The 23,203-nt window shown below is 37.3% G+C and overlaps 1 protein-coding gene across 1 annotated transcript; it reads right to left on the bottom strand.

Annotated features, from left to right (window-relative positions):
* Positions 1-1,676: 1,676 nt before the first annotated feature.
* gnb4a (guanine nucleotide binding protein (G protein), beta polypeptide 4a) lies at positions 1,677-22,794 on the bottom strand. Its single transcript, XM_056471482.1, has 10 exons — positions 22,627-22,794; positions 20,009-20,110; positions 16,160-16,198; positions 15,698-15,804; positions 12,802-12,865; positions 11,162-11,324; positions 11,004-11,070; positions 10,599-10,800; positions 7,812-8,028; positions 1,677-6,686 (listed from the first exon to the last, which is right to left on the bottom strand). The coding sequence occupies exons 2-10, from the start codon at positions 20,063-20,065 to the stop codon at positions 6,580-6,582; spliced, it is 1,023 nt and encodes a 340-aa protein (XP_056327457.1). The 5' UTR covers positions 20,066-20,110; positions 22,627-22,794; the 3' UTR covers positions 1,677-6,579.
* Between the last annotated feature and the right edge of the window lie 409 nt (positions 22,795-23,203).

Below are 23,203 nucleotides of genomic sequence, written 5' to 3'. Positions count from 1 at the left end.
GGATAAACTAAACTGCTCTCAATCGTTTGTTATTGTCAAAGGAGTGCCTCTAAATTCATGGATATAAATAAAGCTTTGCAAATGTAATAAAAGCGGTGTATTTTTATTTACATATAAAGATGACTACTATAATAATAATAATTTATTATTATATAGTGGTTAAGCCACTTTTTGGAAAAATAACCCAACAAATTAGTTATTTTTATAACCCAAATTGTTGGGTTAACCCTATCAACCCAATGGATTGGGTTAAAAATAACCCAACAGAAGGTTGGTGCCAAATTGACCCATCTATGTATTAATAATACCTGTTGGGTTATTATTAACCCAACTGTTTTGAGTGTGTGTGTGTGTGTGTGTATATATATATATATATATATATATATATATACACACACACACACATACATATATATATAGAGAGAGAGAGAGAGAGAGAAAGAGAGAGAGAGAGAAGGAGAGAGAGAGAGAGAGAGAGAGAGAGAGAGAGAAAATGTTAACACATCTATAGTTGGCACAGACTTCTAACTCAAGTTAGAAGTCAACATCACACTGAAACAGCAACGTATGCGCCATGACATCACTTTGTTGCAGAGACGCTATTGGTTAAATGCCGGCAAAGTAGATCACGGAAGCAGCTTGAAGTGGAAAGCACAAGCATGTCTATTACAAAGTTGATTACGACAACATTGCCATAGCAAACTGTGAAACTTGGGATTGCCTGCCGGATATTTTAGGTTGAGGTGCTATTTGTTTTTATATTACACTGTGAAAAAAATCTGACTTTCACAAGTTACTGTAATTTTTCACAGTAAATTACATTAATATCACTTTACAGGATTTAACTGTAAAAATTGACAGTAATATTGCGTTCTATTCAGAATTTTATTGTGAAATTAATCAAATTACAGCAAATTACTGTAAAAAGGGCTTTATCTTTTGTGTGTTAGTTTTAGGAATTCAATCTCCTTTTATTTTCATTCAACATAGACATTAATATAAATGAAGTTTTATGCTAGTTTTGGCACTTTTTGATATTTAGAAATAACAGAATGTTATTGAAGCCCCAAAAACTAATTGGTTACATCTTTAAAAATAACTTGAAAGAAAATTATCTTGTATTGAAACGACATGAATGTCCTAGTAAATTTTCATTTTTGGGTGCACTGCACCTTTATTTAATTTTATAAGGTTAACATGAAAATATGAAATAATTAACTTTGTGCTTAGCCAAAAACATAATAAACTGGAACAAAAGTAATTGATTCATAAAACCAAACACTGTTAAAAACCCAAAATGATTTCAAAGTCAGGGTAAATATCAGAATTAATAGCCGAGGAATGCCTGCGTCACAGTAAAATATAGTTAATTCTACAAGATAATACAGACGATACCATCTACTGTGAAGTTACACTATATGGCTGTAATTTCACTGTAATTTAACGCAGCAAAATCACGATAAATTACTGTTAACTACCTCACAGTAATTTGTTGTGAATTTACATACAGTATTTTACTGTAAAAGTAATGCAATTATTAGCCAGTAATTTACTGTGAATTTAAACGAGTTTACGGTTGCACTAAAGTCCAAGAATGAAGAATTGATGTTATTTATTACTTGATTAACAAGCAGAGCACTTCTGTGAGGTAACTTGAAAAGAGGAAACGTCCTGGATCTGTTTCATCGCTCTTTATTTTTTTTATTACAGAAGTATCAGATCGGGTATTGGTATCAGCAGATACTCAAAATCAAATGACTCGGACTCGAGGGCAAAAAAACCTGATCGGGACATCCCGACTTACAGCAGATGGCTTTGTAGGCTAGTTTTTACTAGCAAATGGGGATCTATGCTAGTTTTTTTACAGCAGATGGCGATGTAGGCTAGTTTTTACTAGCAAATGGTGATCAATGCTAGTTTTTTTACAGCAGATGGCGATGTAGGCTAGTTTTTAACAGCAGATGTCGCTCTAGGCTAGTTTCTCATGGCTGACAGCACTCAAGGCAAGGTTTTAACTGCAGATGAAGTAGTAGGCTAGTTTTTAACAGCAGATGATGTTCTAGGCTAGATTTTAACAGAAGATGGCGCTCTTCTTTATTATATTTTATGTATTATAGAAGTATGGCACCGGGTTTCACCTGATCGGGACATCCCTACTAAAAAGTGCCTTGCTCCACTTTCATTGTAAGTGCACCAAAATGATTTCGCATAACTTGCAATGACATTAAATCATTCCTTCAATTAAAGAACTGAACGGCTATATTTTGACGAGACTGATGAGGCCACGTATGAATAATGTTGGTTTTATTTTTGGTTTCGATTTGTAATTTTAGGTTAAAACACTTTTTTTTTGCCTTCATCACTATTAAAAAGTTCTTCATGTACCTTGATACATTGATCTAAATATTGTAAACACTCAAAACAGCAGAGAAGCATCACTTCCACATTTGCTATTCATGTCATTACTAACCGCATGTCTCAAATCAAACACTCACACAAGTGCTTTACGAAAAGTCCCCAAAAACTCATGATTCATAATAGATCTGAAAATAAAAATCAATGCATTAAACTAAACCACAGTTCATTCTTGGCACAAAATTAAGGTGATTATTGACGTTCAAGTGAGATATGATTTTAAGGCTTTTTTAAAAAACAAACAAACAAGCAGGTACCTTCAATACTCAAATTTGTGAAAAATACACAGTGCAGCTCTTGAAAGTTTGTACAATTACCTATCACAGAGCTGAAGCACATTAATACAAATACACGCAGAACACCAGTGTGTGTCGCTTCACATGACTATTTTCTAGTGCAAAAGCACACAGTCCTGGCTGTGTCCTCATCTCAGATGGGCAGGCTTTCATGTGTGTGTGTGTGTGTGTGTGTGTGTGTGTGTGTGTGTGTGTGTGTTAAAAAAACAAAAAAATAAGCAGGCAGTTTCAGACTTGCAAAACCAAGGCCTCTTGATAGGTGCTAGGTTGCACTTCCAGCCTGCTATCTGGTATTTGGATTAAAATTAAAGACTCAAATATTCAATAACACACCCATATGATTCTTATGTGCCTCTTCCAAACATCCAAGCACCATAGGAGTTTTATAAAATTGGGCCATGCATTTACACTTAACATCATCTGTGCATTACTATTTACTACTAAACAGTGAATGTGCATTAGGACGGTCCCACTTCCAGACGGATTCTTACTCAGTTTCTTATATATCTACAATAGTAGAGCTGTGGTGAAAGAAATGGCATGATTTACAAAATACATCGCTGTTCTCTATTCGATTTCGCACTTCGTTTTTACAGCAGATGGCGATCTAGGCTAGTTTTTAAACAGCGGATGGTGATCTAGGCTAGTTTTTAACAGCGGATGGCGCTCTAGGCTAGTTTTTAACAGCGGATGGCGCTCTAGGCTAGTTTTTAAACAGCGGATGGTGATCTAGGCTAGTTTTTAACAGCGGATGGTGATCTGTGCTAGTTTTTAACAGCAGATGGCATGTAGGCTTATTTTTAACAGCAGATGGCGCTCTAAGCTAGTTTTTAACAGCGGATGGTGATCTATGCTAGTTTTTAACAGCGGATGGCTCTCTAGGCTAGTTTTTAACAGCGGATGGCTCTCTAGGCTAGTTTTTAACAGCGGATGGTGCTCTAGGCTAGTTTTTAACAGCGGATGGCGCTCTAGGCTAGTTTTTAACAGCGGATGGCGCTCTAGGCTAGTTTTTAACAGCGGATGGCGCTCTAGGCTAGTTTTTAACAGCGGATGGCGCTCTAGGCTAGTTTTTAACAGCGGATGGCGCTCTAGGCTAGTTTTTAACAGCGGATGGCGCTCTAGGCTAGTTTTTAACAGCGGATGGCGCTCTAGGCTAGTTTTTAACAGCGGATGGTGATCTAGGCTAGTTTTTAACAGCGGATGGTGATCTAGGCTAGTTTTTAACAGCGGATGGCGCTCTAGGTTAGTTTTTAACTGCGGATGATGATCTAGGCTAGCTTTTAACAGCAGATGGCGCTACAAGGCTAGTTTTTAACAGCAGATGGCGCTTTAGGCTAGTTTTTAACAGCGGATGGTGATCTAGGCTAGTTTTTAACAGCGGATGGCGCTCTAGGTTAGTTTTCAACTGCGGATGATGATCTAGGCTAGCTTTTAACAGCGGATGGTGCTCTAGGCTAGTTTTTAACAGCAGATGGCGCTCTAGGCTAGTTTTTAACAGCAGATGGCGCACTAGGCTAGTTTTTAACAGCAGATGGCATGTAGGCTAATTTTTAACATCAGATGGCTCTCTAAGCTAGTTTTTAACAGCAGATGGCGCTCTAGGCTAGTTTTTAACAGCAGATGGCATGTAGGCTAATTTTTAACATCAGATGGCGCTCTAAGCTAGTTTTTAACAGCAGATGGCGCTATAAGGTAGTTTTCAACAGCTGATGCTGCTGTAGGCTCGTTTTTAACAGCAGATGGTGCTATAGGCAAGTTTTAACAGCAGATGGCGCTGTAGGCTAGTTTTTAAAAGCAGATGGTGCTGTAGGCTAGTTTTTAACAGCAGATGGTGCTGTAGGGTAGTTTAACAACAGATGTAGCTCTAGGCTAGTTTCTTATGGCTGACGGCGCTCTAGGCTAGGTTTTAACCACAGATGGCATTGTACACTACTTTTTAACAGCAGATGGCGATCTAGGCTAGTTTTTAACCCAAACTACACTCTAAGCTAGATGCTATAGGCTAGTTTTTAACAGCAGATGTCACTCTAGTCTAGTTTTTAATAGCTGACAGCGCTCTAGGCTAGGTTTAAACCGCAGATGACATTGTAGGTTAGTTTAACCGCAGATAGCGCTCTAGGCTAGTTTTCTTATGGCTGATGGCACTCTAGGCTAGGTTTTAACAGCAGATGGTGATCTATGCTAGTTTTTAACAGCAGGTGGTGTTGTAGACTAGTTTTTAGCAGCAGGTGTCGCTCTATGCTAATTTAGTATGGCTGACGGCGCTGTAGGCTAGGTTTTAACCACAGATGAAGATGTAGGCTAGTTTTTAACAGCAGATGGCACTTTAGGCTAGTTTTTTTTTAAGGCTGAAAGTGCTCAACCCAGACTGCAGCTAGGTGCTATAGGCTAGTTTTTAACAGCAGATGGTGCTTTAGGCTGTTTTTTTTAACAGCAGATGGCATTGTAGGCTAGTTTTTAACAGCAGTGAATGCTCTAGGCTAGTTTCTTTTACAGCTGAAGGTGCTCTAGACTAGTTTTTAACCACAGATTGCACTCTAAGCTAGGTGCAAAAGGCTAGTTTTTAACAGCAGATGGTGCTTTAGGCTACTTTTTAACAGAAGATGGTGCCCTAAGCAAGTTTTTAAGAGCAGATAACACTGTAGAATAGTTTTTAACATCAGACGACACTAAGATAGTGTTGAACCACAGACCACACTCTTTGCTAGTTTTTAACCGTACATTGTTCACAAGGAAATGCACTTGTCATGTAAGGCTTCTTTTATGTCGGAAGATTAATGTAAACGAAGCTCACTATAAACCCTTATACTTCACTTAAACCTTTCCTAACTTTATTAATGATTATTTTAGGTTCAAGCGGTATTTGTAAGGAATTCGATGCAAGCAGGGCACAGCTGTTTGTAAAACATACAGAAAAACTAAGCTCAGAATTGATTTGAGAAAGAATAGAGATGGATTTTGAAAAACCCAATCAATTTCTCGAATGACTTCACCACAGCTCCATTCAGAAGACTAAGCAAACATTATCTGGACCAGTTACGCATGTTTTATGGTGTTTTTGTCTCCTTTTTGAATTGTAAATGCACAAGTAGCCATTTAAGGTGAGTGCTTGGAAAACACAGCACAGCATGGCCTTCCTCAAAAGAAATGAACTCATACATGTATGAAACATGGAGGTTGAATAATGAAAACTCACTTGTGGCTGAATCGTCCTGATTAACATAAAAGTATCACAAACCTCCAGCTGGATCAGTACAGAAAGCAGTTTATCTAGTGGTAGTAAAGACAGGCTGACAGTGTATGCAGTCTAAAACATACCAAATGTTACTGTCAGGCTTGAAGGATGACAAGAACAACCCCAACGACATCAGGGTTTCCTCTCACAACTACACTCTACCAACCAAAGCCAGAACCAAAGATAGAACCAGAGCAACACTAGCTGAAGAAGCAGACCAAACTTAAGGTCAAAGGTCAAACACTGATGGCCTATAATACAACGGCAGCCTCGTCTTTTAGATTACTGCATTGGTCAATGGGTGTGGAACTGTGTGACTGGGGAATGAAGTAAAACATATTGTAAGCAGAGAAAAGAAAATACGGACACCCATTTTGAGTATCCGCACATCAGAACATCCAAACACTGATATATACAGAACACACAGTCTGTCCGCCGCCTCGTGAAAAAGCCAGAGACAAAGAAACCCTGTGGAGGCTCCTCAATGCTGAATGTAAGGATTGTGGGGTAGTGTGACTTCAGAAAGAGAGAAGATGGAGAAAAAAACAAAACAAAACAGGTGAGGAGCAGGAGAGGTTATGTGTGGCAGCACTACAGTGACTGTGAGATCAGAAAGAGTCCCGTCCATTGAGGTTAGTTCCATATCCTTAGGAAACTGTCCCAAGAACCGGTGGCCACTGCCATGCCATCACTGGTCACCCCCAAACAGCTGACCCTGTTGTCATGCCCAGCTAGAACGCCTTCAAATGGGTAAAAGAGCAAAAAAAAAAAAAAAGTTAATAATTTACATACTACAGGGCTTTTCACATTGCACTTTACAGGATTGGTTCAACCAAAAATGAAAATTGAGTCATTAATTACTCGCCCTCATGTCGTTTCAATCGCCTGAAACCTTCGTTCATCTTCAGAACATGAATTCAAGATATTTTAGATGAAATCCAAGAGCTCTCCATGGACACCAGATGTTTAAAGTTTAAGGGCTCCATTTTAACAATCTAGGCGCAAAGTCTAAAGTGCATCACACTAAAGCATTAAGGATGTGTTCGAATCCACCTTTGCTATTTTAAGGATGGAAAAATACGCTTTGGAATAGAACGTTCCATTGCAACAGCAGCGCCCAGCAACAGCCCGGATTCCCCCATTTTGGAGTGAAAGCGGTCAGCTGTCCACTGGATCTTATTGCTGTCACGATGGCAAGCAGCTGCTTTGTTTTCTATTTATTTATTTTAAAAGTGCATTAAAACTGAGATACAACCTGAAAGATGACAATACAACACTTACTATCACAATCATCAGCACTTTTAATAGTTTATTTTACAGACTTATAACATACTGTTGTTCTATTGGAATTGTCATTTAAAATGGCCGCAGCGCCATCTACTGGCTGTTTCCCAAATCGCACTAGAGTGTCGCCTCTTGGTGATTCTATGCTCTTTGCTGACACTGAGGAGAAGAAACTGTTGAATAAAGTCGTTATTTTTGTTTTATGTGTGCATAAAATTATTTTTGTAGCATCATAATATTCAGATTGAGGCACTGAAGACACTGAAGTGTCTTCCTGAACTTTAAACATCAAACGACCATTGTTGTCTTTGGAGGATGAGAGAGCTCTTGGATTTCATCTTAAATATCTTTAATTGAGTTGAACGAAGGTCTCAGGGGTTTAGAACGTCATCAGGGCAAGTAATAATTGACAGAAGTTTCGTTTTTGGGTGACTATCCACTTAAGGATGGTATGGGTGAATGCTTGAACGGTATTGCTAGCAGGTTTCAGATCAAACCAAGTTTCTTTGAAACATCACGTATGAGAAATATTTGATGCTTGGCTTAATAATAGTGTTTTTTTTTCTGTGTGAAGTACTGACCTGCGCGCTCTCCCTTCAGCATGTCCCACACGTTGCAGTTGAAGTCATCGTAGCCGGCGAGCAGCAGTCGTCCACTTTTGGAGAAGGCCACGGAGGTAATGCCGCAGATTATGTTATCGTGAGAGTACATCATCAGTTCCTGGTCTGCGCGAAGGTCAAACAAACGACAAGTGGCGTCATCTGAGCCCGTGGTGAACGCGTTACCATTTGGGAAGAACTGAAGAGAAAAACAAAATTAAATCATATTTGAAGTTAACATTAGTAGACCAACAAAAGCAAAAAAGACCATTTAAATTGTAATAAGAACTGTAAAGGCTTGAGTATACTTCAAACAAAGTTTATTCTTTCTTTGTTTGAGGGCAAACTGAAGTTTGAAAAGGCTGAGCGACTGTAAACGGTTTTTGAATATTTCGACACTCTCTGCACTGCTGTAGGTGGGGTTGTAAATGTGCCACGCTACTCCTAAACAACAACAATGGTGGCTGTGAGAAGAAAAGTTTCATATAAGGCAAGCAGCCCTCTCCAGCCTATCGCATGAGAAGGAGCCTACTATAATGCTTTTTATTTGCTGTCGATAGACAACCAATGTTTAGAACTTTATCAGAAGTAGAGCGATGCGGTTGTGCTTCAGATCCAGTGAAAGTCTTTAAAACCTCTCTGTGAGCAATCGTTTATCTATACCAGCTCTTCTACTCAACCCTCCAGTTTATTCATGAGGCTAACTTGGTGTTGTTGTGCTGGATGTTTTTCCACCTGTCTTGACTCTGAACTCGGTGTATACGAAGCTCATTAAAGAAGGTGGAGTTCCAGGACACACCCACTAATTGTGTAATTATTACAGACCAATGGTAGCTCAAAGGTGTTTAGAAGCAGAATTAACTCCCCCAAAAAATTGCTTTGTTGAGCAGTTTTGAACTGCCAAAACAAACTCAACGTTCGATATGGCACAATTTCAGTTCTTTTTTAAATATCGTTTGAAGTTTATCGGGGCCTTAAAAGGTGCTACACAGATTTAGTAAGAAAATATAGCTGCAAGCAGCAATTACGGGGTTCAAGCTTTTTAACGCCAATAGGTGTATTCGTAAAAATAGATTTTTTTCATCTGTAACTAGTTTGAAGTGATACACAAATAGCAAAACCTAACCGTTTAGGTAACTTACCAAAAAAATTGCATTTTCCACAGCATTGGTCAGAATTATAGTGTGACCATTGCTTGTTGTTAAGCTTAATTAGAATATATGTTACATGTGTTATGCTGGTTCTTTATTCAAATTTGACTTCGTTAACCTTGTCTAAAAGGTGTTGAAACTCCATTAGTTGATGGCATCTATTTTCCAGATGCACCAAACTCCTGATAGACCTTGTGGCCACCTTGAAAAACAAACTTCGTTTTGGACAAATTTTGCTGGTTAGGCATCATTTCAGTTCTTGTTTCAATTTTATTTGAAGTACATTGGGCCTTAAAAATGCTACCCAGATTTGGTAAGAAAATATAGCTGCATGCAGCAATTACAGGGTTCAAGCTTTTAATGCCAATAGGTGTATTTGTAAAAAAAGATTGTTTATCCTTTATTAAATCTGTAACTACTCTGAAGTAATGCAAAAATAACAAAACCTAACCATTTCAAGTCAATTACCAAAGAAAAACTGCATTTTCCACAACATTAGTTGGAATTATAGTGTGACCATTGGTTGTTGTTAAACACTGTGCTGCTTCTTTAGAAATATATGTTACAAGTGGGCAGCACGGTGGCTCAGCAGTTAGTACTGTTGCCTCACAGCAAGAAGATTGCTAGTTCGAGTCCTGGCTGGGCCAGTTGGTGCTTCTGTGTAGACTTTGCATGTTGTCCCTATGTTTCCTCCAGGTGCTCCGGTTTCCCATACATCCCCCACTAAAAATTGGTCAGTGTATGAGTGTGTGTGTGAATCTGAGTGTGTATGGGTGTTTCTCAGAACTAGGTTGTGGCTGGAAGGGGATCCGCTGCATAAAACATATGCTGGAATAGTTGGCGGTTCATTCCATTGTGGCAATAGCTGATAAACAAGGGACTAAGCTAACGAAAAATTTATGAATGAATGTTACACGTGTTATGCTGCTTCTTTATTCCAACTTTATTCTGACTCAGTTAACTTTGTCTAAAAACTTCATTAGTTGATGGCATCTATTTGTCCAGATGTACCAATCTCCTGATGGATGTTGGTGCCACCTTGAATAAAGACACTACATGCAAATTTTCAAGTCAGTCAGACCAGTGACCCCTTGGTTAAAGCTACTTTTATGTTTGTTTTTTGCACAGTAGTGTCAGCAAGTGGTCAAACTGTGTCCATTTTACAGTGACCTCTGATTGAGCTTGTACTCTGGAATGAGATATAATCACCAAACTCACATTGAAGAGTCATGAAGATTTTTGTAAAAGTGGCTCCTTCCACTTTGGACATTTGGCTGTCCTGTGGTGAACTTGAATCGAATTTTTTGATTTATGTAGACTCCAGAGTATCTGACTATGCCACTTTGGTTCAGATTAGGTGAAAAACCTAGGACTAGTCTGTAAAAGTATGTTTTTCCAAAAAAACGAATTACCCCAATATTTCAGTGATGTGGTAGATAGGAAGGATGCCACCACGTCAAAATGTCAGCTCTTAACTATATGGTCTACTGATCAGTTTTAAGGCAGAATGGTGATCTTTTGACTTCTCTATCAATTATAAGAGTTTCAGCGCTATGCTTGGACCCCTAATAATACAATACATCAGACACTGCTGAGGGCTTCCCACTTTGACACTCACACAGACAGCATTTATATCAGACACGTGGCCGGTGAAAGACTGCCTGCACATTCCATCTCGAATGTCCCACAGTTTGGAGGACGCGTCGCAGGCGCCCGATACAAAGGTCTTGGAGTCTGGACTGAGGGACAGGCTCATCACATCTCCGCTGTGCCCTGTGAATGTGGTCGTCTGCTGACCGGTCTCAATATCCCACAGAGCACTGCAAAAAAGAAAGACAACCTTGTGTATGTGTTGGCCCTCTCTTTCAGTCAAGTCTTTTAAATCAATACTATCCATTTATACAACACTGTAAGCTAAAATTTGTAAAACAAAGTCAGTGTGCGGGTTAGTTTTTCAAGCCATTCATGCTGTTGAAAGAAAACAACCTTTTAAAACAGCCATTCTGATCTGTGACGGACTTACCATGTCGTATCACCAGAGCTGGTGACTATCTGACTATCATCTAAAAAGCGACAACACGACAAATATCCTAGTGAAGAAAAAGAGAAACGCATCAGAACACGAGCGTCACTTTATAGCATGACAGATACGCAGGATGAATGCTGATCCCGCTGTTTTACCTGTGTGTCCAGGCAGTTCTCTGGTGACTCTGACATTGCCCTCGCGGGTTTTAAGGCTGTAGATTGAGCAGATGTTGTCCAGGCCTCCGCAAGCTACATAATTCCCTGAAGGAGCGTAGGCACAAGTCATCACCCATGATGACCTTAATGGAATGGCATGAATCTAGAAACAATTCCCAAAAATGTAAGAGAGAAATTCTGCATTTCACGCCACAGGTTTGAAAGAACAGGACAGAACTGTAGTTTTTTGTTTCATTTGACATGAATGGATTTTTTAATAAGTGACTTCTTTTAGCTTCTTTTATTTACTACTTCGGTCAGACCTCATACTATATACACTCACCGGCCGTTTTATTAGGTATACCTCACTAGTACCAGGTTGGACCCCCTTTTGCCTTCAGAACTGCCTTAATCCTTCGTGGCATAGATTTAACAAGGTACTGGAAATATTCCTCAGAGATTTTGCTCCATATTGACATGATAGCATCACGCAGTTGCTGCAGATTTGTCGGCTGCACATGCATGACGCGAATCTCCCGTTCCACCACAACCCAAAAACTGCTCTCTCGGATTCAGATCTGGTGACTGTGGAGGCCATTTGAATACAGTGAACTCATTGTCATGTTCAAGAAAGCAGTCCGAGATGATTTGCACTTAATGATATGGTGCATTATCCTGCTGGAAGTAGCCATCAGAAGATGGGTACACTGTGGTCATAAAGAGATGGACATAGTCAGCAGCAATACTCAGGTAGGCTGTGGTGCTGACATGATATTCAATTGCTACTATTGGGCAAAAGTGTGCCAAGAAAATATCCCCAACACCATTACACCACCACTACAAGGATGGATCCATGCTTTTATGTTGTTCTCGGATTCTGACCCTACCATCCGGCAAAATCAGCAAAAATCAAAACTCATCAGACCAGGCAGAGTTTTTCTAGTGTCCAATTTTGGTGAGCTTGTGCGAATTGTAGCCTCAGTTTTCTGTTCTTAGCTGACAAAGGTGGCACCTGGTGTGGTCTTCTGCTGCTGTAGGTTGGACATGTTATGCACTTAAAGATGCTCATCTGCATACCTCGGTTTTAACTAAATGTTATTTGAGTTACTGTTGCCTTTCTAACAGCTCGAACCAGTTTGGCCATTCTCCTTTGACCTCAACAAAACATTTGTGCCCACAGAACTGCCGCTCTCTGGATATTTTCACTTTTTCGGACCATTCAATGTAAACCCTAGTGATGGTTGTGTGTGAAAATCCCAGTAGATCAGCAGTTTCTGAAATACTCAGAGCCGCCAGTCTTGCACCAACAACCATGCAACGTTCAAAGTCACTTAAATCTCCTTTCTTCCCCATTCTGATGCTCGGTTTGAACAGCAGCAGATCATCTTGACCATGTCTACAAGCCTAAATGAATTGGGTTGCTGTCATGTGATTAGAAATTTGTGTTAAGGGGCAGTTGGACAGGTGTACCTAATAAAGTGGCCATTGAGTATGTGGTTCTTTTTATACAAAAAGAGCAGTCATTACATTTGCAAGATTTGTTGAGGAGTAAAATAATCACAAACAATGACATCACTCATTTGTCTTTGTATGATAACTGCCCATGGTTTATTCATGTTGATGTGTTGGACTGGACTAACCTTGTTTGTGGTGTAGCTGTCCCAAACGATGAGCTTGCCATCTTGCGAGGCACTAACTAGTAACCTTAAAAAAAAAAAGCAAAGCAAAACTAAACTGATGTTCACAAAACAACCCACAGATTAAAAGAACACTTTTTTTAACCCTTTTGCACTGTTAAAATTGACAACCCTTTCGTTATGTTGGGGGTTGTTTTTGCCCCATTGACTTTCATTATAACGACATTTGTTGATTGACACCATCTAATCATGCATTCTTGATTGTTCGTGGTTTTCCCTGTTGGGAAGAGATAAAATTACAATTTTTTACTGTTGATCATCAATTGGCAGCATTAAAGCTTTAGATAAGCCTTTGCAAAAGGGTTTCTGCCTTTTTATGGGGTTCTATGGAGTGAAACAACAAATTATAGTGTGTGTGTGTGTGTGTGTGTGTATAAATAAACTTACTATGTTCTGAGAGCTGAGCTGCTTTTTTTGATTTTTTTCAGACATATCAAGGTAAGTGTGCAAAGGTCTCTCTCTCTCTCACACACACGCGCACACACATGCACGAGCACGCACGCACGCACGCACGCACATGCACACAAGCACGCACGCACACACACACACTATACTCCACATAAAAGCCAGAAACTAAGCTTCTTTTGCACTGCAACTGTTGATCAACAGTAAAAATTGCTCATTTTCCCTCTTCCCAGCAGGGAAACCCCCCAAAACTCAAGAATGCATGATAATATGGTGTCATGTCTTCAAATAAATGCCATTTTAATGGAAGTCAATGAGTCAAAAGCAGACACCAACATAACGAAAGGGTAGTCAATTAGCCCAGAGTGGATTGTTGAGTTTTTAAAGCATTTTCCTAAAATGTGTCAAAATAAGGCTTGACACCAAAAATAATTCCATTTGTTGAAACACTGAGAGAGTTGTGGCCAAATTAAGACTCAAAATCACCTCAGAGTGGATGAAAACATCCCTAACAGCACACAAGGGTTAAAAAGGCTAATTTTACAAGTCCTCTAGAGATAATCAGTTGAGTTTTACCATTTTTGAATCCATTCAGCCGATCTCTGTTTAGCATAAATCATTGGCTGTTTCTCAATATGCTTTCTATAGTGATCTTGCTTCCTTGTGTTTTGTGTAACATCATCTTCAAAAAGTTCAGTTTTAATACTACAAATTGCAAGAATGGAGGATGTGTGAAAGAACCCGAAAATTTCCTTGATATCAAGAATGCACTGAAAGCAGAATTCCAAGAACTCATTGTGGCTAAATAAAAAAGCAAAGCAAAGCGCAAAGATATAGCTTATTTATCTCAGGAGTTTCCTGAGACTGTCAAAGTAAACATTCACATAAACATTTTGATAAAGGCATAACCACATAAAGGGTGTTTATTTGGTGAAATTCATATTAAAATTGTTTGATTTTGTATTGTACGAAACATCTTTGTGAGGCTTTTATACATTATATATGGAGAAAAATAACAATTGTAAAACAAAATTGTTGCATGAATGTTGTAATGTTTAAATCATTTCCTGTTATACCGTGTGAACGTCATGTGACCATCAGGAAGATCACAGTATCCCATTTCCCACATGAATTCTGTGTTACTGCTGTCTCCAGAAAACATTTTTCCAAGGTAACTTGGCAAAACTGGTCTCCACAAAAATGCGAATACAATCTGTTTCAATGATTTATGCTAAGCTAAGCTAAAAGTGCTTCCACCAGAGCCAGAGATCAGCTGAATGCATTCAAATAAAACTCATCTGTTTAACTTGTAAAATGAGCCTATTTAAAACAAAAAAGGTTTTACTGTAATCATTATAACAAGCTGAATATTATAACAAACTGGCATGAGCAAGATGCTAATGGTCTAATCCGTTTCAATGATTGATGCTAAGCTAAACTAAGCTAAAAGTGCTTCTACCAGACCCAGAGATCGGCTGAATGCATTAAAATATAGTAAAACTATAGTAAAACTCATCTGTTTAACTCTAGAGGACTTGTAAAATGAGCCTGTTTAAATAAAAAAAAAAAAGAAAAGAAAAAGGTTTTACTTTAATCATTATAACAAGCTGGCATGAGCAAGATGCTAAGGGTAATCCGTTTCAATGATTGATGCTATGCTAAGCTAAGCTAAAAGTGCTTCCACCAGACCTGGAGATCGGCTAAATGCATTCAAATATGGTAAAACTCATCTGTTTAACTCTAGGGGAGCTGTACAATGACCCTTTTAAAAAAAGGTTTTACTTTAATCATTATAACAAGCTGGCATGAGCAAGATGCTAATGGTCTAATTTGTTTCAATGATTTATGCTAAGCTAAGTTAAAAGTGCAAATATGGTAAAACTCATCTGTTTAACTCTAGGGTAGTTGTAAAATGAGCCTATTTAAAAAAAGGTTTTACTTTAATCATTAAAACAAGCTGAATATTACAACAAGCTGGCATGAGCGAGATGCTAATGGTCTAATCTGTTTCAATGATTTATGCTAAGCTAAGCTAAAAGTGCTTTTACCAGACCCTGGGATCGACTGAATGCATTAAAATATGGTAAAACTCATCTGTTTAACTCTAGGGGAGTTGAGCGTATTTAAAAAAGAACTTACTTTAATCATTATAACAAATTAAATATGTGTACAATGATTAATGCATCTAATGCTAGTAGATTGGAATGCTTATAATCTTTTTATTTAAAAAATCAATTGCGTTTCCTCCTCAAGCACTAGAACAGATGCACAAAGTAAAGGGTGAAAAGAGAGCAGGAGGCAGCCTACATAATCCCAGAACACCCGTGAGTTGCGAGAGGCCTGCTGTATTATTCATTGAGTGTACACTGACAGAGCTGCAGGGTTCCTCCGAGAACGCCCATCCTCCAGCCCGCCTCAATCTCCGTCAACTGACCTGGAATCAGTGCCCCAGTGCATGGCGTAGATCTTGGCTAAATGGCCGCGGAGGGTCCGCCTCGTTCTCATCTGGATCCTTCCGACGGAATCCAGACCCGCCGTAATCTAAACACACACAGAAATCATCATTTACAGTCGAGTTATGAAAGCAAGCAGAGGGCACTACATCGATCCAACCATGAAACGACTAACTGGAGCTTAAAACAGAAATGAACCTGTAATTATGATAGCACGAAATCACCAAGCCATGGGTTGAGTGTTTAAATTTTGATGGGAGGACTTGGCGTGTATGAGGGCGTTTAATATTTCAGTGCACTTAAGAGCATGTTCAGCATGTACGTCAGCAGCCCATTTGCATGTCTGTGTTGAACTCTGAGAACAGGAGAGTGGGGATCCTCCATAGAAATGTGCTAAGAGTATGAAGAGGGAATCCAGCAGGGATAATGGCGGCGCTGCTTACCTGGGACAGGCTGGAGTCGCTGCATGCTTTCCTGGCGTCCTGCAATGGAAACAGCAGCACGTCAAGAGTGCAGTCCTACTATTGGAACACCAGCAAAACTGCGTAAAACGTTCAGAGGTTTTCCAATAGCATATTAGGGCTATTGGGCGATATTGGGAAAAAAACATATTGCGATTTTTTTGTGATGTACAGTTGAAGTCAGAATTATTAGCTCTCCTGAATATTTGTCCCTAATTTCTGTTAAACGGAAAGATTTATTCAACAAATTTCTAAACATAATAATAACTAATTTATAGTTTTAATAATAGTTATAGTAAATAGTAATAGTAAATAATAGCTTTAATAACTAATTTCTAATTTTTAAAGGCTTAACTAGGTTAACTAGGCATTTGTTTAATGATAGTTTGACCTTAGTTAATTGAAAAAATATATATTGCTTAAGGGGCTAATAATATTGACCTTAAAATGTAAAAAAAGCATTTTTTAATCTAGCCGAAATAAATCAAATAAGAATTTCTCCAGAGGAAAAGATATTATAGGAAATACTGTGAGAAATTTCTTCCTTTGTTAAACATAATTTGGGAAATATTTGAAAAAGAAAAGAAAAATGAACAGGAGCGCGAATAAATTCTGACTTGAACTGTATATTGCGATATTATTATGATTTCAAAACATGATTTTAATAACTCTATTTGGGAAGAATTCATCATTTTAAATCAATAAGGAGTGCATCTGCATAAATTACACACAATCATTAATGAATACAACAGGACAAATTAAATAGTGTGCTTAAAGGTTTTACATTTAGCAGATGCTTTCGTCCAAAGCAACTTACAATTGAAGTGGCATTCAGCGATTCAACAAGAATAGGCAATACACACAAGAAGTGCTGGTTATTCAAGTAACGTCATACAAAGTACACAAAAGTTCTTTATATTGTAGTCTTCTTCGTAGAAATAATCTTTGTTAGCTACAATTAGTATAATTTATTGAGCCCAAATGGTTTTAATTAACTTGAAATCTCAGTCACAGACCTCAATAGTCTTTCACTCTATTAGGGTTAAACTTTGCATGTGGTATGAACTGTGTTTTCTGGTTAATTATAACTCTAACATGTCATTGCAGATCCTGTGCTTTGACTATTGCAGATTTGCACATTGAAATATCGATGCTAAAATGAAATTTTGTGCAGCCCTAAAGTATTTACAATAAAGGAGTCCAATAAAAGAGCAGAGATACAAAACACGCATACACATTTAAAACATTTTACAAAACACTTTAACAAATAGGTTACCAGCAGATTCGTATGAATATTTTTGAGAAGGTCAAGCATATTTGTACAGCTTTAAGCTACACATATGAAGCATTTGATTTTTTTTAATTACTTACAACCCAAAAGGTACAATACTAAATTTGATATTATTCTAAATGGGCTTCATTATGGCATTACTGTTTTGAAGCCTTTCAAAAATTCAACGTCTCTTCGTTGGGGCACCCCAAGCGGCAACTCACTTAACGCGTTTCATTCATTTTACCTGATATTGGGTAAAAGTCTCTTGTTGGTCTGTTTAGCAAAGCCCACAGTGGTTTAAATATAAACCTTGACAATTGATAAAAGAACTCATACTATTCAGATACTTTATATTTAATGATATTAGATGATAAGCTAAGTACATTTGATAGGTTATACTTTCAATTTAACGTTTTCAGTATGCCTGAAAAAGTCATTTTGTGAAGCAACTGGTTTCAAAGCTTAAATTCTCCCATCAATAAAACTACCAATTCTGTAAATCAGCTATTTAGACAGTTATTAGGCCAGTTTGGGGTTCATAAAAAATGTATTAAAAACTGTAATCGAGATAAAACTGTTAAAAATTTTGTGACATTAGTGAAAAGTTTTATATATTTTTTAAGGAAGTTTATTCTTGTCTTCAGTGCTTCATAATGCTGCAAAAATCTTCTTATTTAAGAGGTTTTGTCCTGTTTCTAATTTAAATATCTACAAAAAAATAAAATCAATAAGTATTTTCTTGGGCGACACGGTGGCTCAGTGGTTAGCACTGTCGCCTCACAGCAAGAAGGTCACTGGTTCGAGTCCCGGCTGGGCCAGCTGTCAATTCTGTGTGGAGTTTGCATGTTCTCCCCATGTTGGGTTTCCTCCAGGTGCTCCGGTTTCCCCCACAGCCCAAACACATGCGCTTTAGGTGAATTGACTAAAATAAATTGGCTGTAGTGTATGTGTGTGAATGTATGAGTGTTTCCCAGTACTGTGTTGCAGCTGGAAGGGCATCCGCTGTGTAAAACATGCATGAAAACATGAATAAAGGGACTAAGCCGAAGGAAATTGAAAGAATAAATGAAGTATTTTCTAGACATTTCCTCATAATTTAAAGTAGAAATTACGGTCGTTTCCAAAAAAAAAAACTTAAGTGAGTTTTTCCTTAAAAGCAGCAAAATAATTAGGTACAAACAGTTAACTTGTTTGATTGATAGATAGTTCAACTTGAAACACAACAAAACCTCTAAGAAAGAAAAGTTTAAGTGAATCATTCACAATATTTTCTAACAATTCTAATTTGATGCTCAAGAAACAAGTTATATTTAACGATGCTAAAAAACAACGATGACGTGCGAAATTCATATTGGAGAACAGGAAGCGAGTCTACTATATAGGAATCGCTATCAGAACATCAAAATATGTATGTTCTGTGTTGTTTATAATTGTTTAAATTGGCCAAAATAAGAAACGCCGAACAGTTTTTATGGTGTTACAAACTCATAAAGGGGAAAACTGTAACGTTAGTGAAAACTGGTGCAGTGATGGTGTATAATTGACCCTTCGCTAAGCCCCGCCCTCCTTAGTTACTGTTGCTACGCCTGTCAAGCTTTCGTGCCTGGCACATCTTTTATAATGTGTATGCGCCGGTGTCAGACAGGATATAATTAGTTACTTTTGGCAAAGAGGTGAGATATCCGAGAAATCCAGACAAAAAAAAAACAGCAGTATGCATTACAGGGGTATATTCACGACATAATGGGCAACCGATTAGAGAATAATTCAATTTTGAAGCTAGCTTAGCCTAGCCGCCTCATACGCTGACCATTCAACAGCTCAGTTCATGCACAGCAGGAGAGGTGAAATTAATAACAAATTAAACTGTGCTTTCTCTATTTTTAGCCAAAAAGCCTGATAGATTAAGGTTGTGCAATGAAATATAGTGCCCAACATATGTGGTTAGTTTCTATTTATATGGTAGAAATATGGTATAAATCGCAAAAATACGGATTTTCTGTTTCCCATTCAGTGTTCTCTTCCTGCTCTCAATCTGAATTTCGAGCATCTCCAGAACCATGTGATTGCAAACAAGCTATATTAATGCTAATAATATCATTGCGCCTCTGATATACAAGATTTTTAGATTAATAGTTTAAAAGAACAGCATTAATTTGAAACATATACATATATATATATATATATATATATATATATATATATATATATATATATATATATATATATATATATATATATATATATATATATACACATACACACACACATACACACATATATATATATATATATACACATATACAGTATATATATACATATATATATACATATACATATACACATACACACACACATACATACATATATATATATACATACATATATATACATATATATATATATATATACACGTTGTCTTTTAGAACATATTCCTGAGCCCAAATAGTATTGTATTCATCACAGTGTACGTTATGTGAATTAGTAGTAGTAGTATAGACAGTAAGGATTCATATCTGATGCAAAATCCATTGATCTGAAACCACATCGGATCTTACTCTGATCTGATTGCGCAGTTGTTCGGCCTCCTGCCGCAACTGCTCCAGCTCACTCATGGTCCTCCAAGCGTTTCACTCTCTTCCCAGATAATTTGTAAAGGCCTGCAACACACAGAAAGTAGTCCAATAATGTCAGCGTTTCACTATACTGAACAGAACTAGGGCTTGGGGAAGAGCATGCCCAGATCTTCAGCTGGCAGTGCTATAGTTGCCAGTGGTTCTTCCACTGAATGATAACCAAACACTGCTATAGAACTGCCAACTGAAGAGATGTGCACGCTGTACTCCTTTGTTTAATGAGGGGCAGCACTGCTTGGCACTGTCTATTAGTTGACTAAACATATTGCTAACACCACTTTAAAAAAGGAGATGTTTGTGAAATTAAGTTACTGTACATGCACTTGTATATATCGTTCTCGCAATGTGGGCATCTGCAATAGTTACATCACAAGATATGCAATGATTATAGTTGACCCGGACCTTCAGAATTGTATTTAGTTAGTGTATTTATACAGAATTTAAATGATTTATACTAGGGCTGAATTTAGTTTCAGCATCGATATCGCAATTTGATCATTCGCAGTAGTCACATCGCAGGATATGCAATGTTGAGTTTGTATCACAAGGTATCAATTTTACACGTTTTTGATTGTATAATGATTTTATTTAACATTCTAGTATAAGAAATGGTATGTTGTGGTCATTTGTGATCCTAACTATGTTTAATTTTACTAAATGATTTTTATTATTTATTTACTGTACTTGAATTCAGTTTTATCAGAAATCGATAAAACACTTTATTTCAATTGTATCTTTTTTTTTATTGTATTTATAGGTTGTTATGCGTAAAAATACTTACAACACATGCAAATACAGAAATGCACTGCAAATAGCACAGACCACAAAGAAAATGTGCCAGGGGACCCCAAAAATTGTGTAGATTGTTTATTATATTTTATGGAGATGCAAATAGTAAACATTAAGTTATCAATCTCTGACTAAACACGTGCAAAAAAAATACAAACAACACATGCAAATACAGAAATGCACTGCAAATAGCACAGACCACAAAGAAAATGTGTCGGTGGACCCCAAAGTTTTACGGAGATGCATATAAATGATGTACCAAATTTTCATCCACTGAAAATGTATCGACCGAAAATGTTATGCCATTTAAAGGACCCTCTAATTTTATGGCTTCAGTCATTGGGTTACTCTTTTAAATCTGGAAGCATTAACAACTTATATCGAAATATACAGTTCTTATTAAAAATATTTCCCAAATGATGATCAACAGAGCAAGGAAATTTTCACAGTATGTCTGAGAATATTTTTTCTTCTGGTGAAAGTCTTATTTTGGCTAGAATAAAAGCAGTTCTTAATTTTTCAAAAAACATTTTAAAGTCAAAATTATTAGCCCCTTTTCGATGGTCTTCAGAACAAACCATTGTTATACAATAACTTGCCTGATTACAATATCCTACCTATTTAACCTAATTAAGCCTTTAAATGTCCTTTAAGCTGTATAGAAGTGTCTTGAAAAATATTCAGTAAAATATTATTTACTGTCATCAAGGCAAAGATAAAATAAATGAGTTATTAGAAATGAGTTATTAAAACTATTATGTTTAGAAAGTTGTTGAAAAAAAAAATCAACAACAATTGGGTAAATTAACTAAACGGAGGCTAATAATTCAGGGGGGTTAATAATTCTGACTTCAACTGTATAGTTCAATATGGAAAATAATTATCGAAATTTCATTTTTGCTATATCGTCCAGCTCTAGAATGCAATGACTTACCACACACTGGTGGTTTGACATTACCACTTGACTTGATTGTTTAGGACAACCCTGAAATCTGTACATTTCACCACAGGATTTTTTTAGGGAAGCAGTGTGACAGCAATCAGAGTTGCTAAAAACAGGAAGACTGCTCGTCTCAACTCTAGCAAACCAAACTAAGTTACAGGAAAAACGAACGATGTGCATTTTAAACTGGCAACCTTCCATCAATAGAAAGTGTGCATATTAACCTCCAGAATAAAAACAACACAAGAAAGGCTAGTTTAAACAATGTAGCCTATATCAACTTGGAAAAGAATTACGATAAAAATTTATAATCCGTAATTTAACATATATATTGTACATCCGGCCATTTACAATCTGACAAATCCTTCATAATCCAGATGTGTTAATCCTTAACCTATGACACCCTGAGCCTGTTAAACTCTTAGCGATAAATATGAGGAAATGCAGTCTTAACTAAAAAAAATTACTGATATTTCGCCAGTTTGTTGCTATATGTGTCTTGGTAACAAAGATAAATGGGATTAAACGTAATATCGAAACCGATTTTAAACGTTATCTGAAGCTAGCCAACTGTTTTGACAACTGATTCAAGACCACATGTTGCACTAACGTTACACAGAAACATCTCTACAATCCACTATTTACGTTTCAGAGAGTAAAACAGAACGTTAATCCGCAGATTTGTCAGCCGTCATGGTAATAAAGCAGCTGTATTACGCTCTGGTTAGTTTGGTTAGCAAAGTGGCTAGCGAGCGGTGACTGTATCATGTCAGTTACTCCAGACCAATAAACAACACTGACACATTACCTGATGTAATAACACTACACAAATCCTCCGGCCGCCTGTGAGGGTGAGCAGACTTGTCGTTCTTTTATAATATTAAGACGGCCATTTCGCTTATTTACATCCAAAACGACACAAAAGCCGCCAAATTGACTAGATTCGATGCAATTCACACAGAACGATTACCACACCCATACTGATATTGTGAGAACATGGCAACAATTGGAGAGAGGGGGGTGAGAGATATGTCAGTGTTTTTAAACGGAGAATATTCATCATTTATTTTGGAAAAAATATGTATAGCACATGTATAACATATTTAATAAGTATATAATTATGAAGCTAATCTAGGTTTGATCAAAATAGTTAAACATAAATCTACGCGTAGCTAATCGAGTCACCCGCGCTCGAAATGGTTCTGGCTATCAGCTTCCTCAATTATCAAAACGACTAAAGTAGTGTGGTACATTTGGATGTAGTGTCGCAGGCCTTTGATATAAAACAATATGTTTGAACGGAGAAAGCTGCTATCTATGAGAATAGTGTGCTCTGCCGTTTTAAAAAGGTAAATATATTACAAATACATTATTCTGAATTGATA

The sequence above is a fragment of the Danio aesculapii genome, chromosome 2, assembly GCF_903798145.1.
Source record: "Danio aesculapii chromosome 2, fDanAes4.1, whole genome shotgun sequence".
Lineage (NCBI taxonomy): Eukaryota > Metazoa > Chordata > Actinopteri > Cypriniformes > Danionidae > Danio > Danio aesculapii.
Note: the sequence above shows the minus strand (reverse complement) of the source record. Positions and strands in the feature narration are given on the sequence as shown.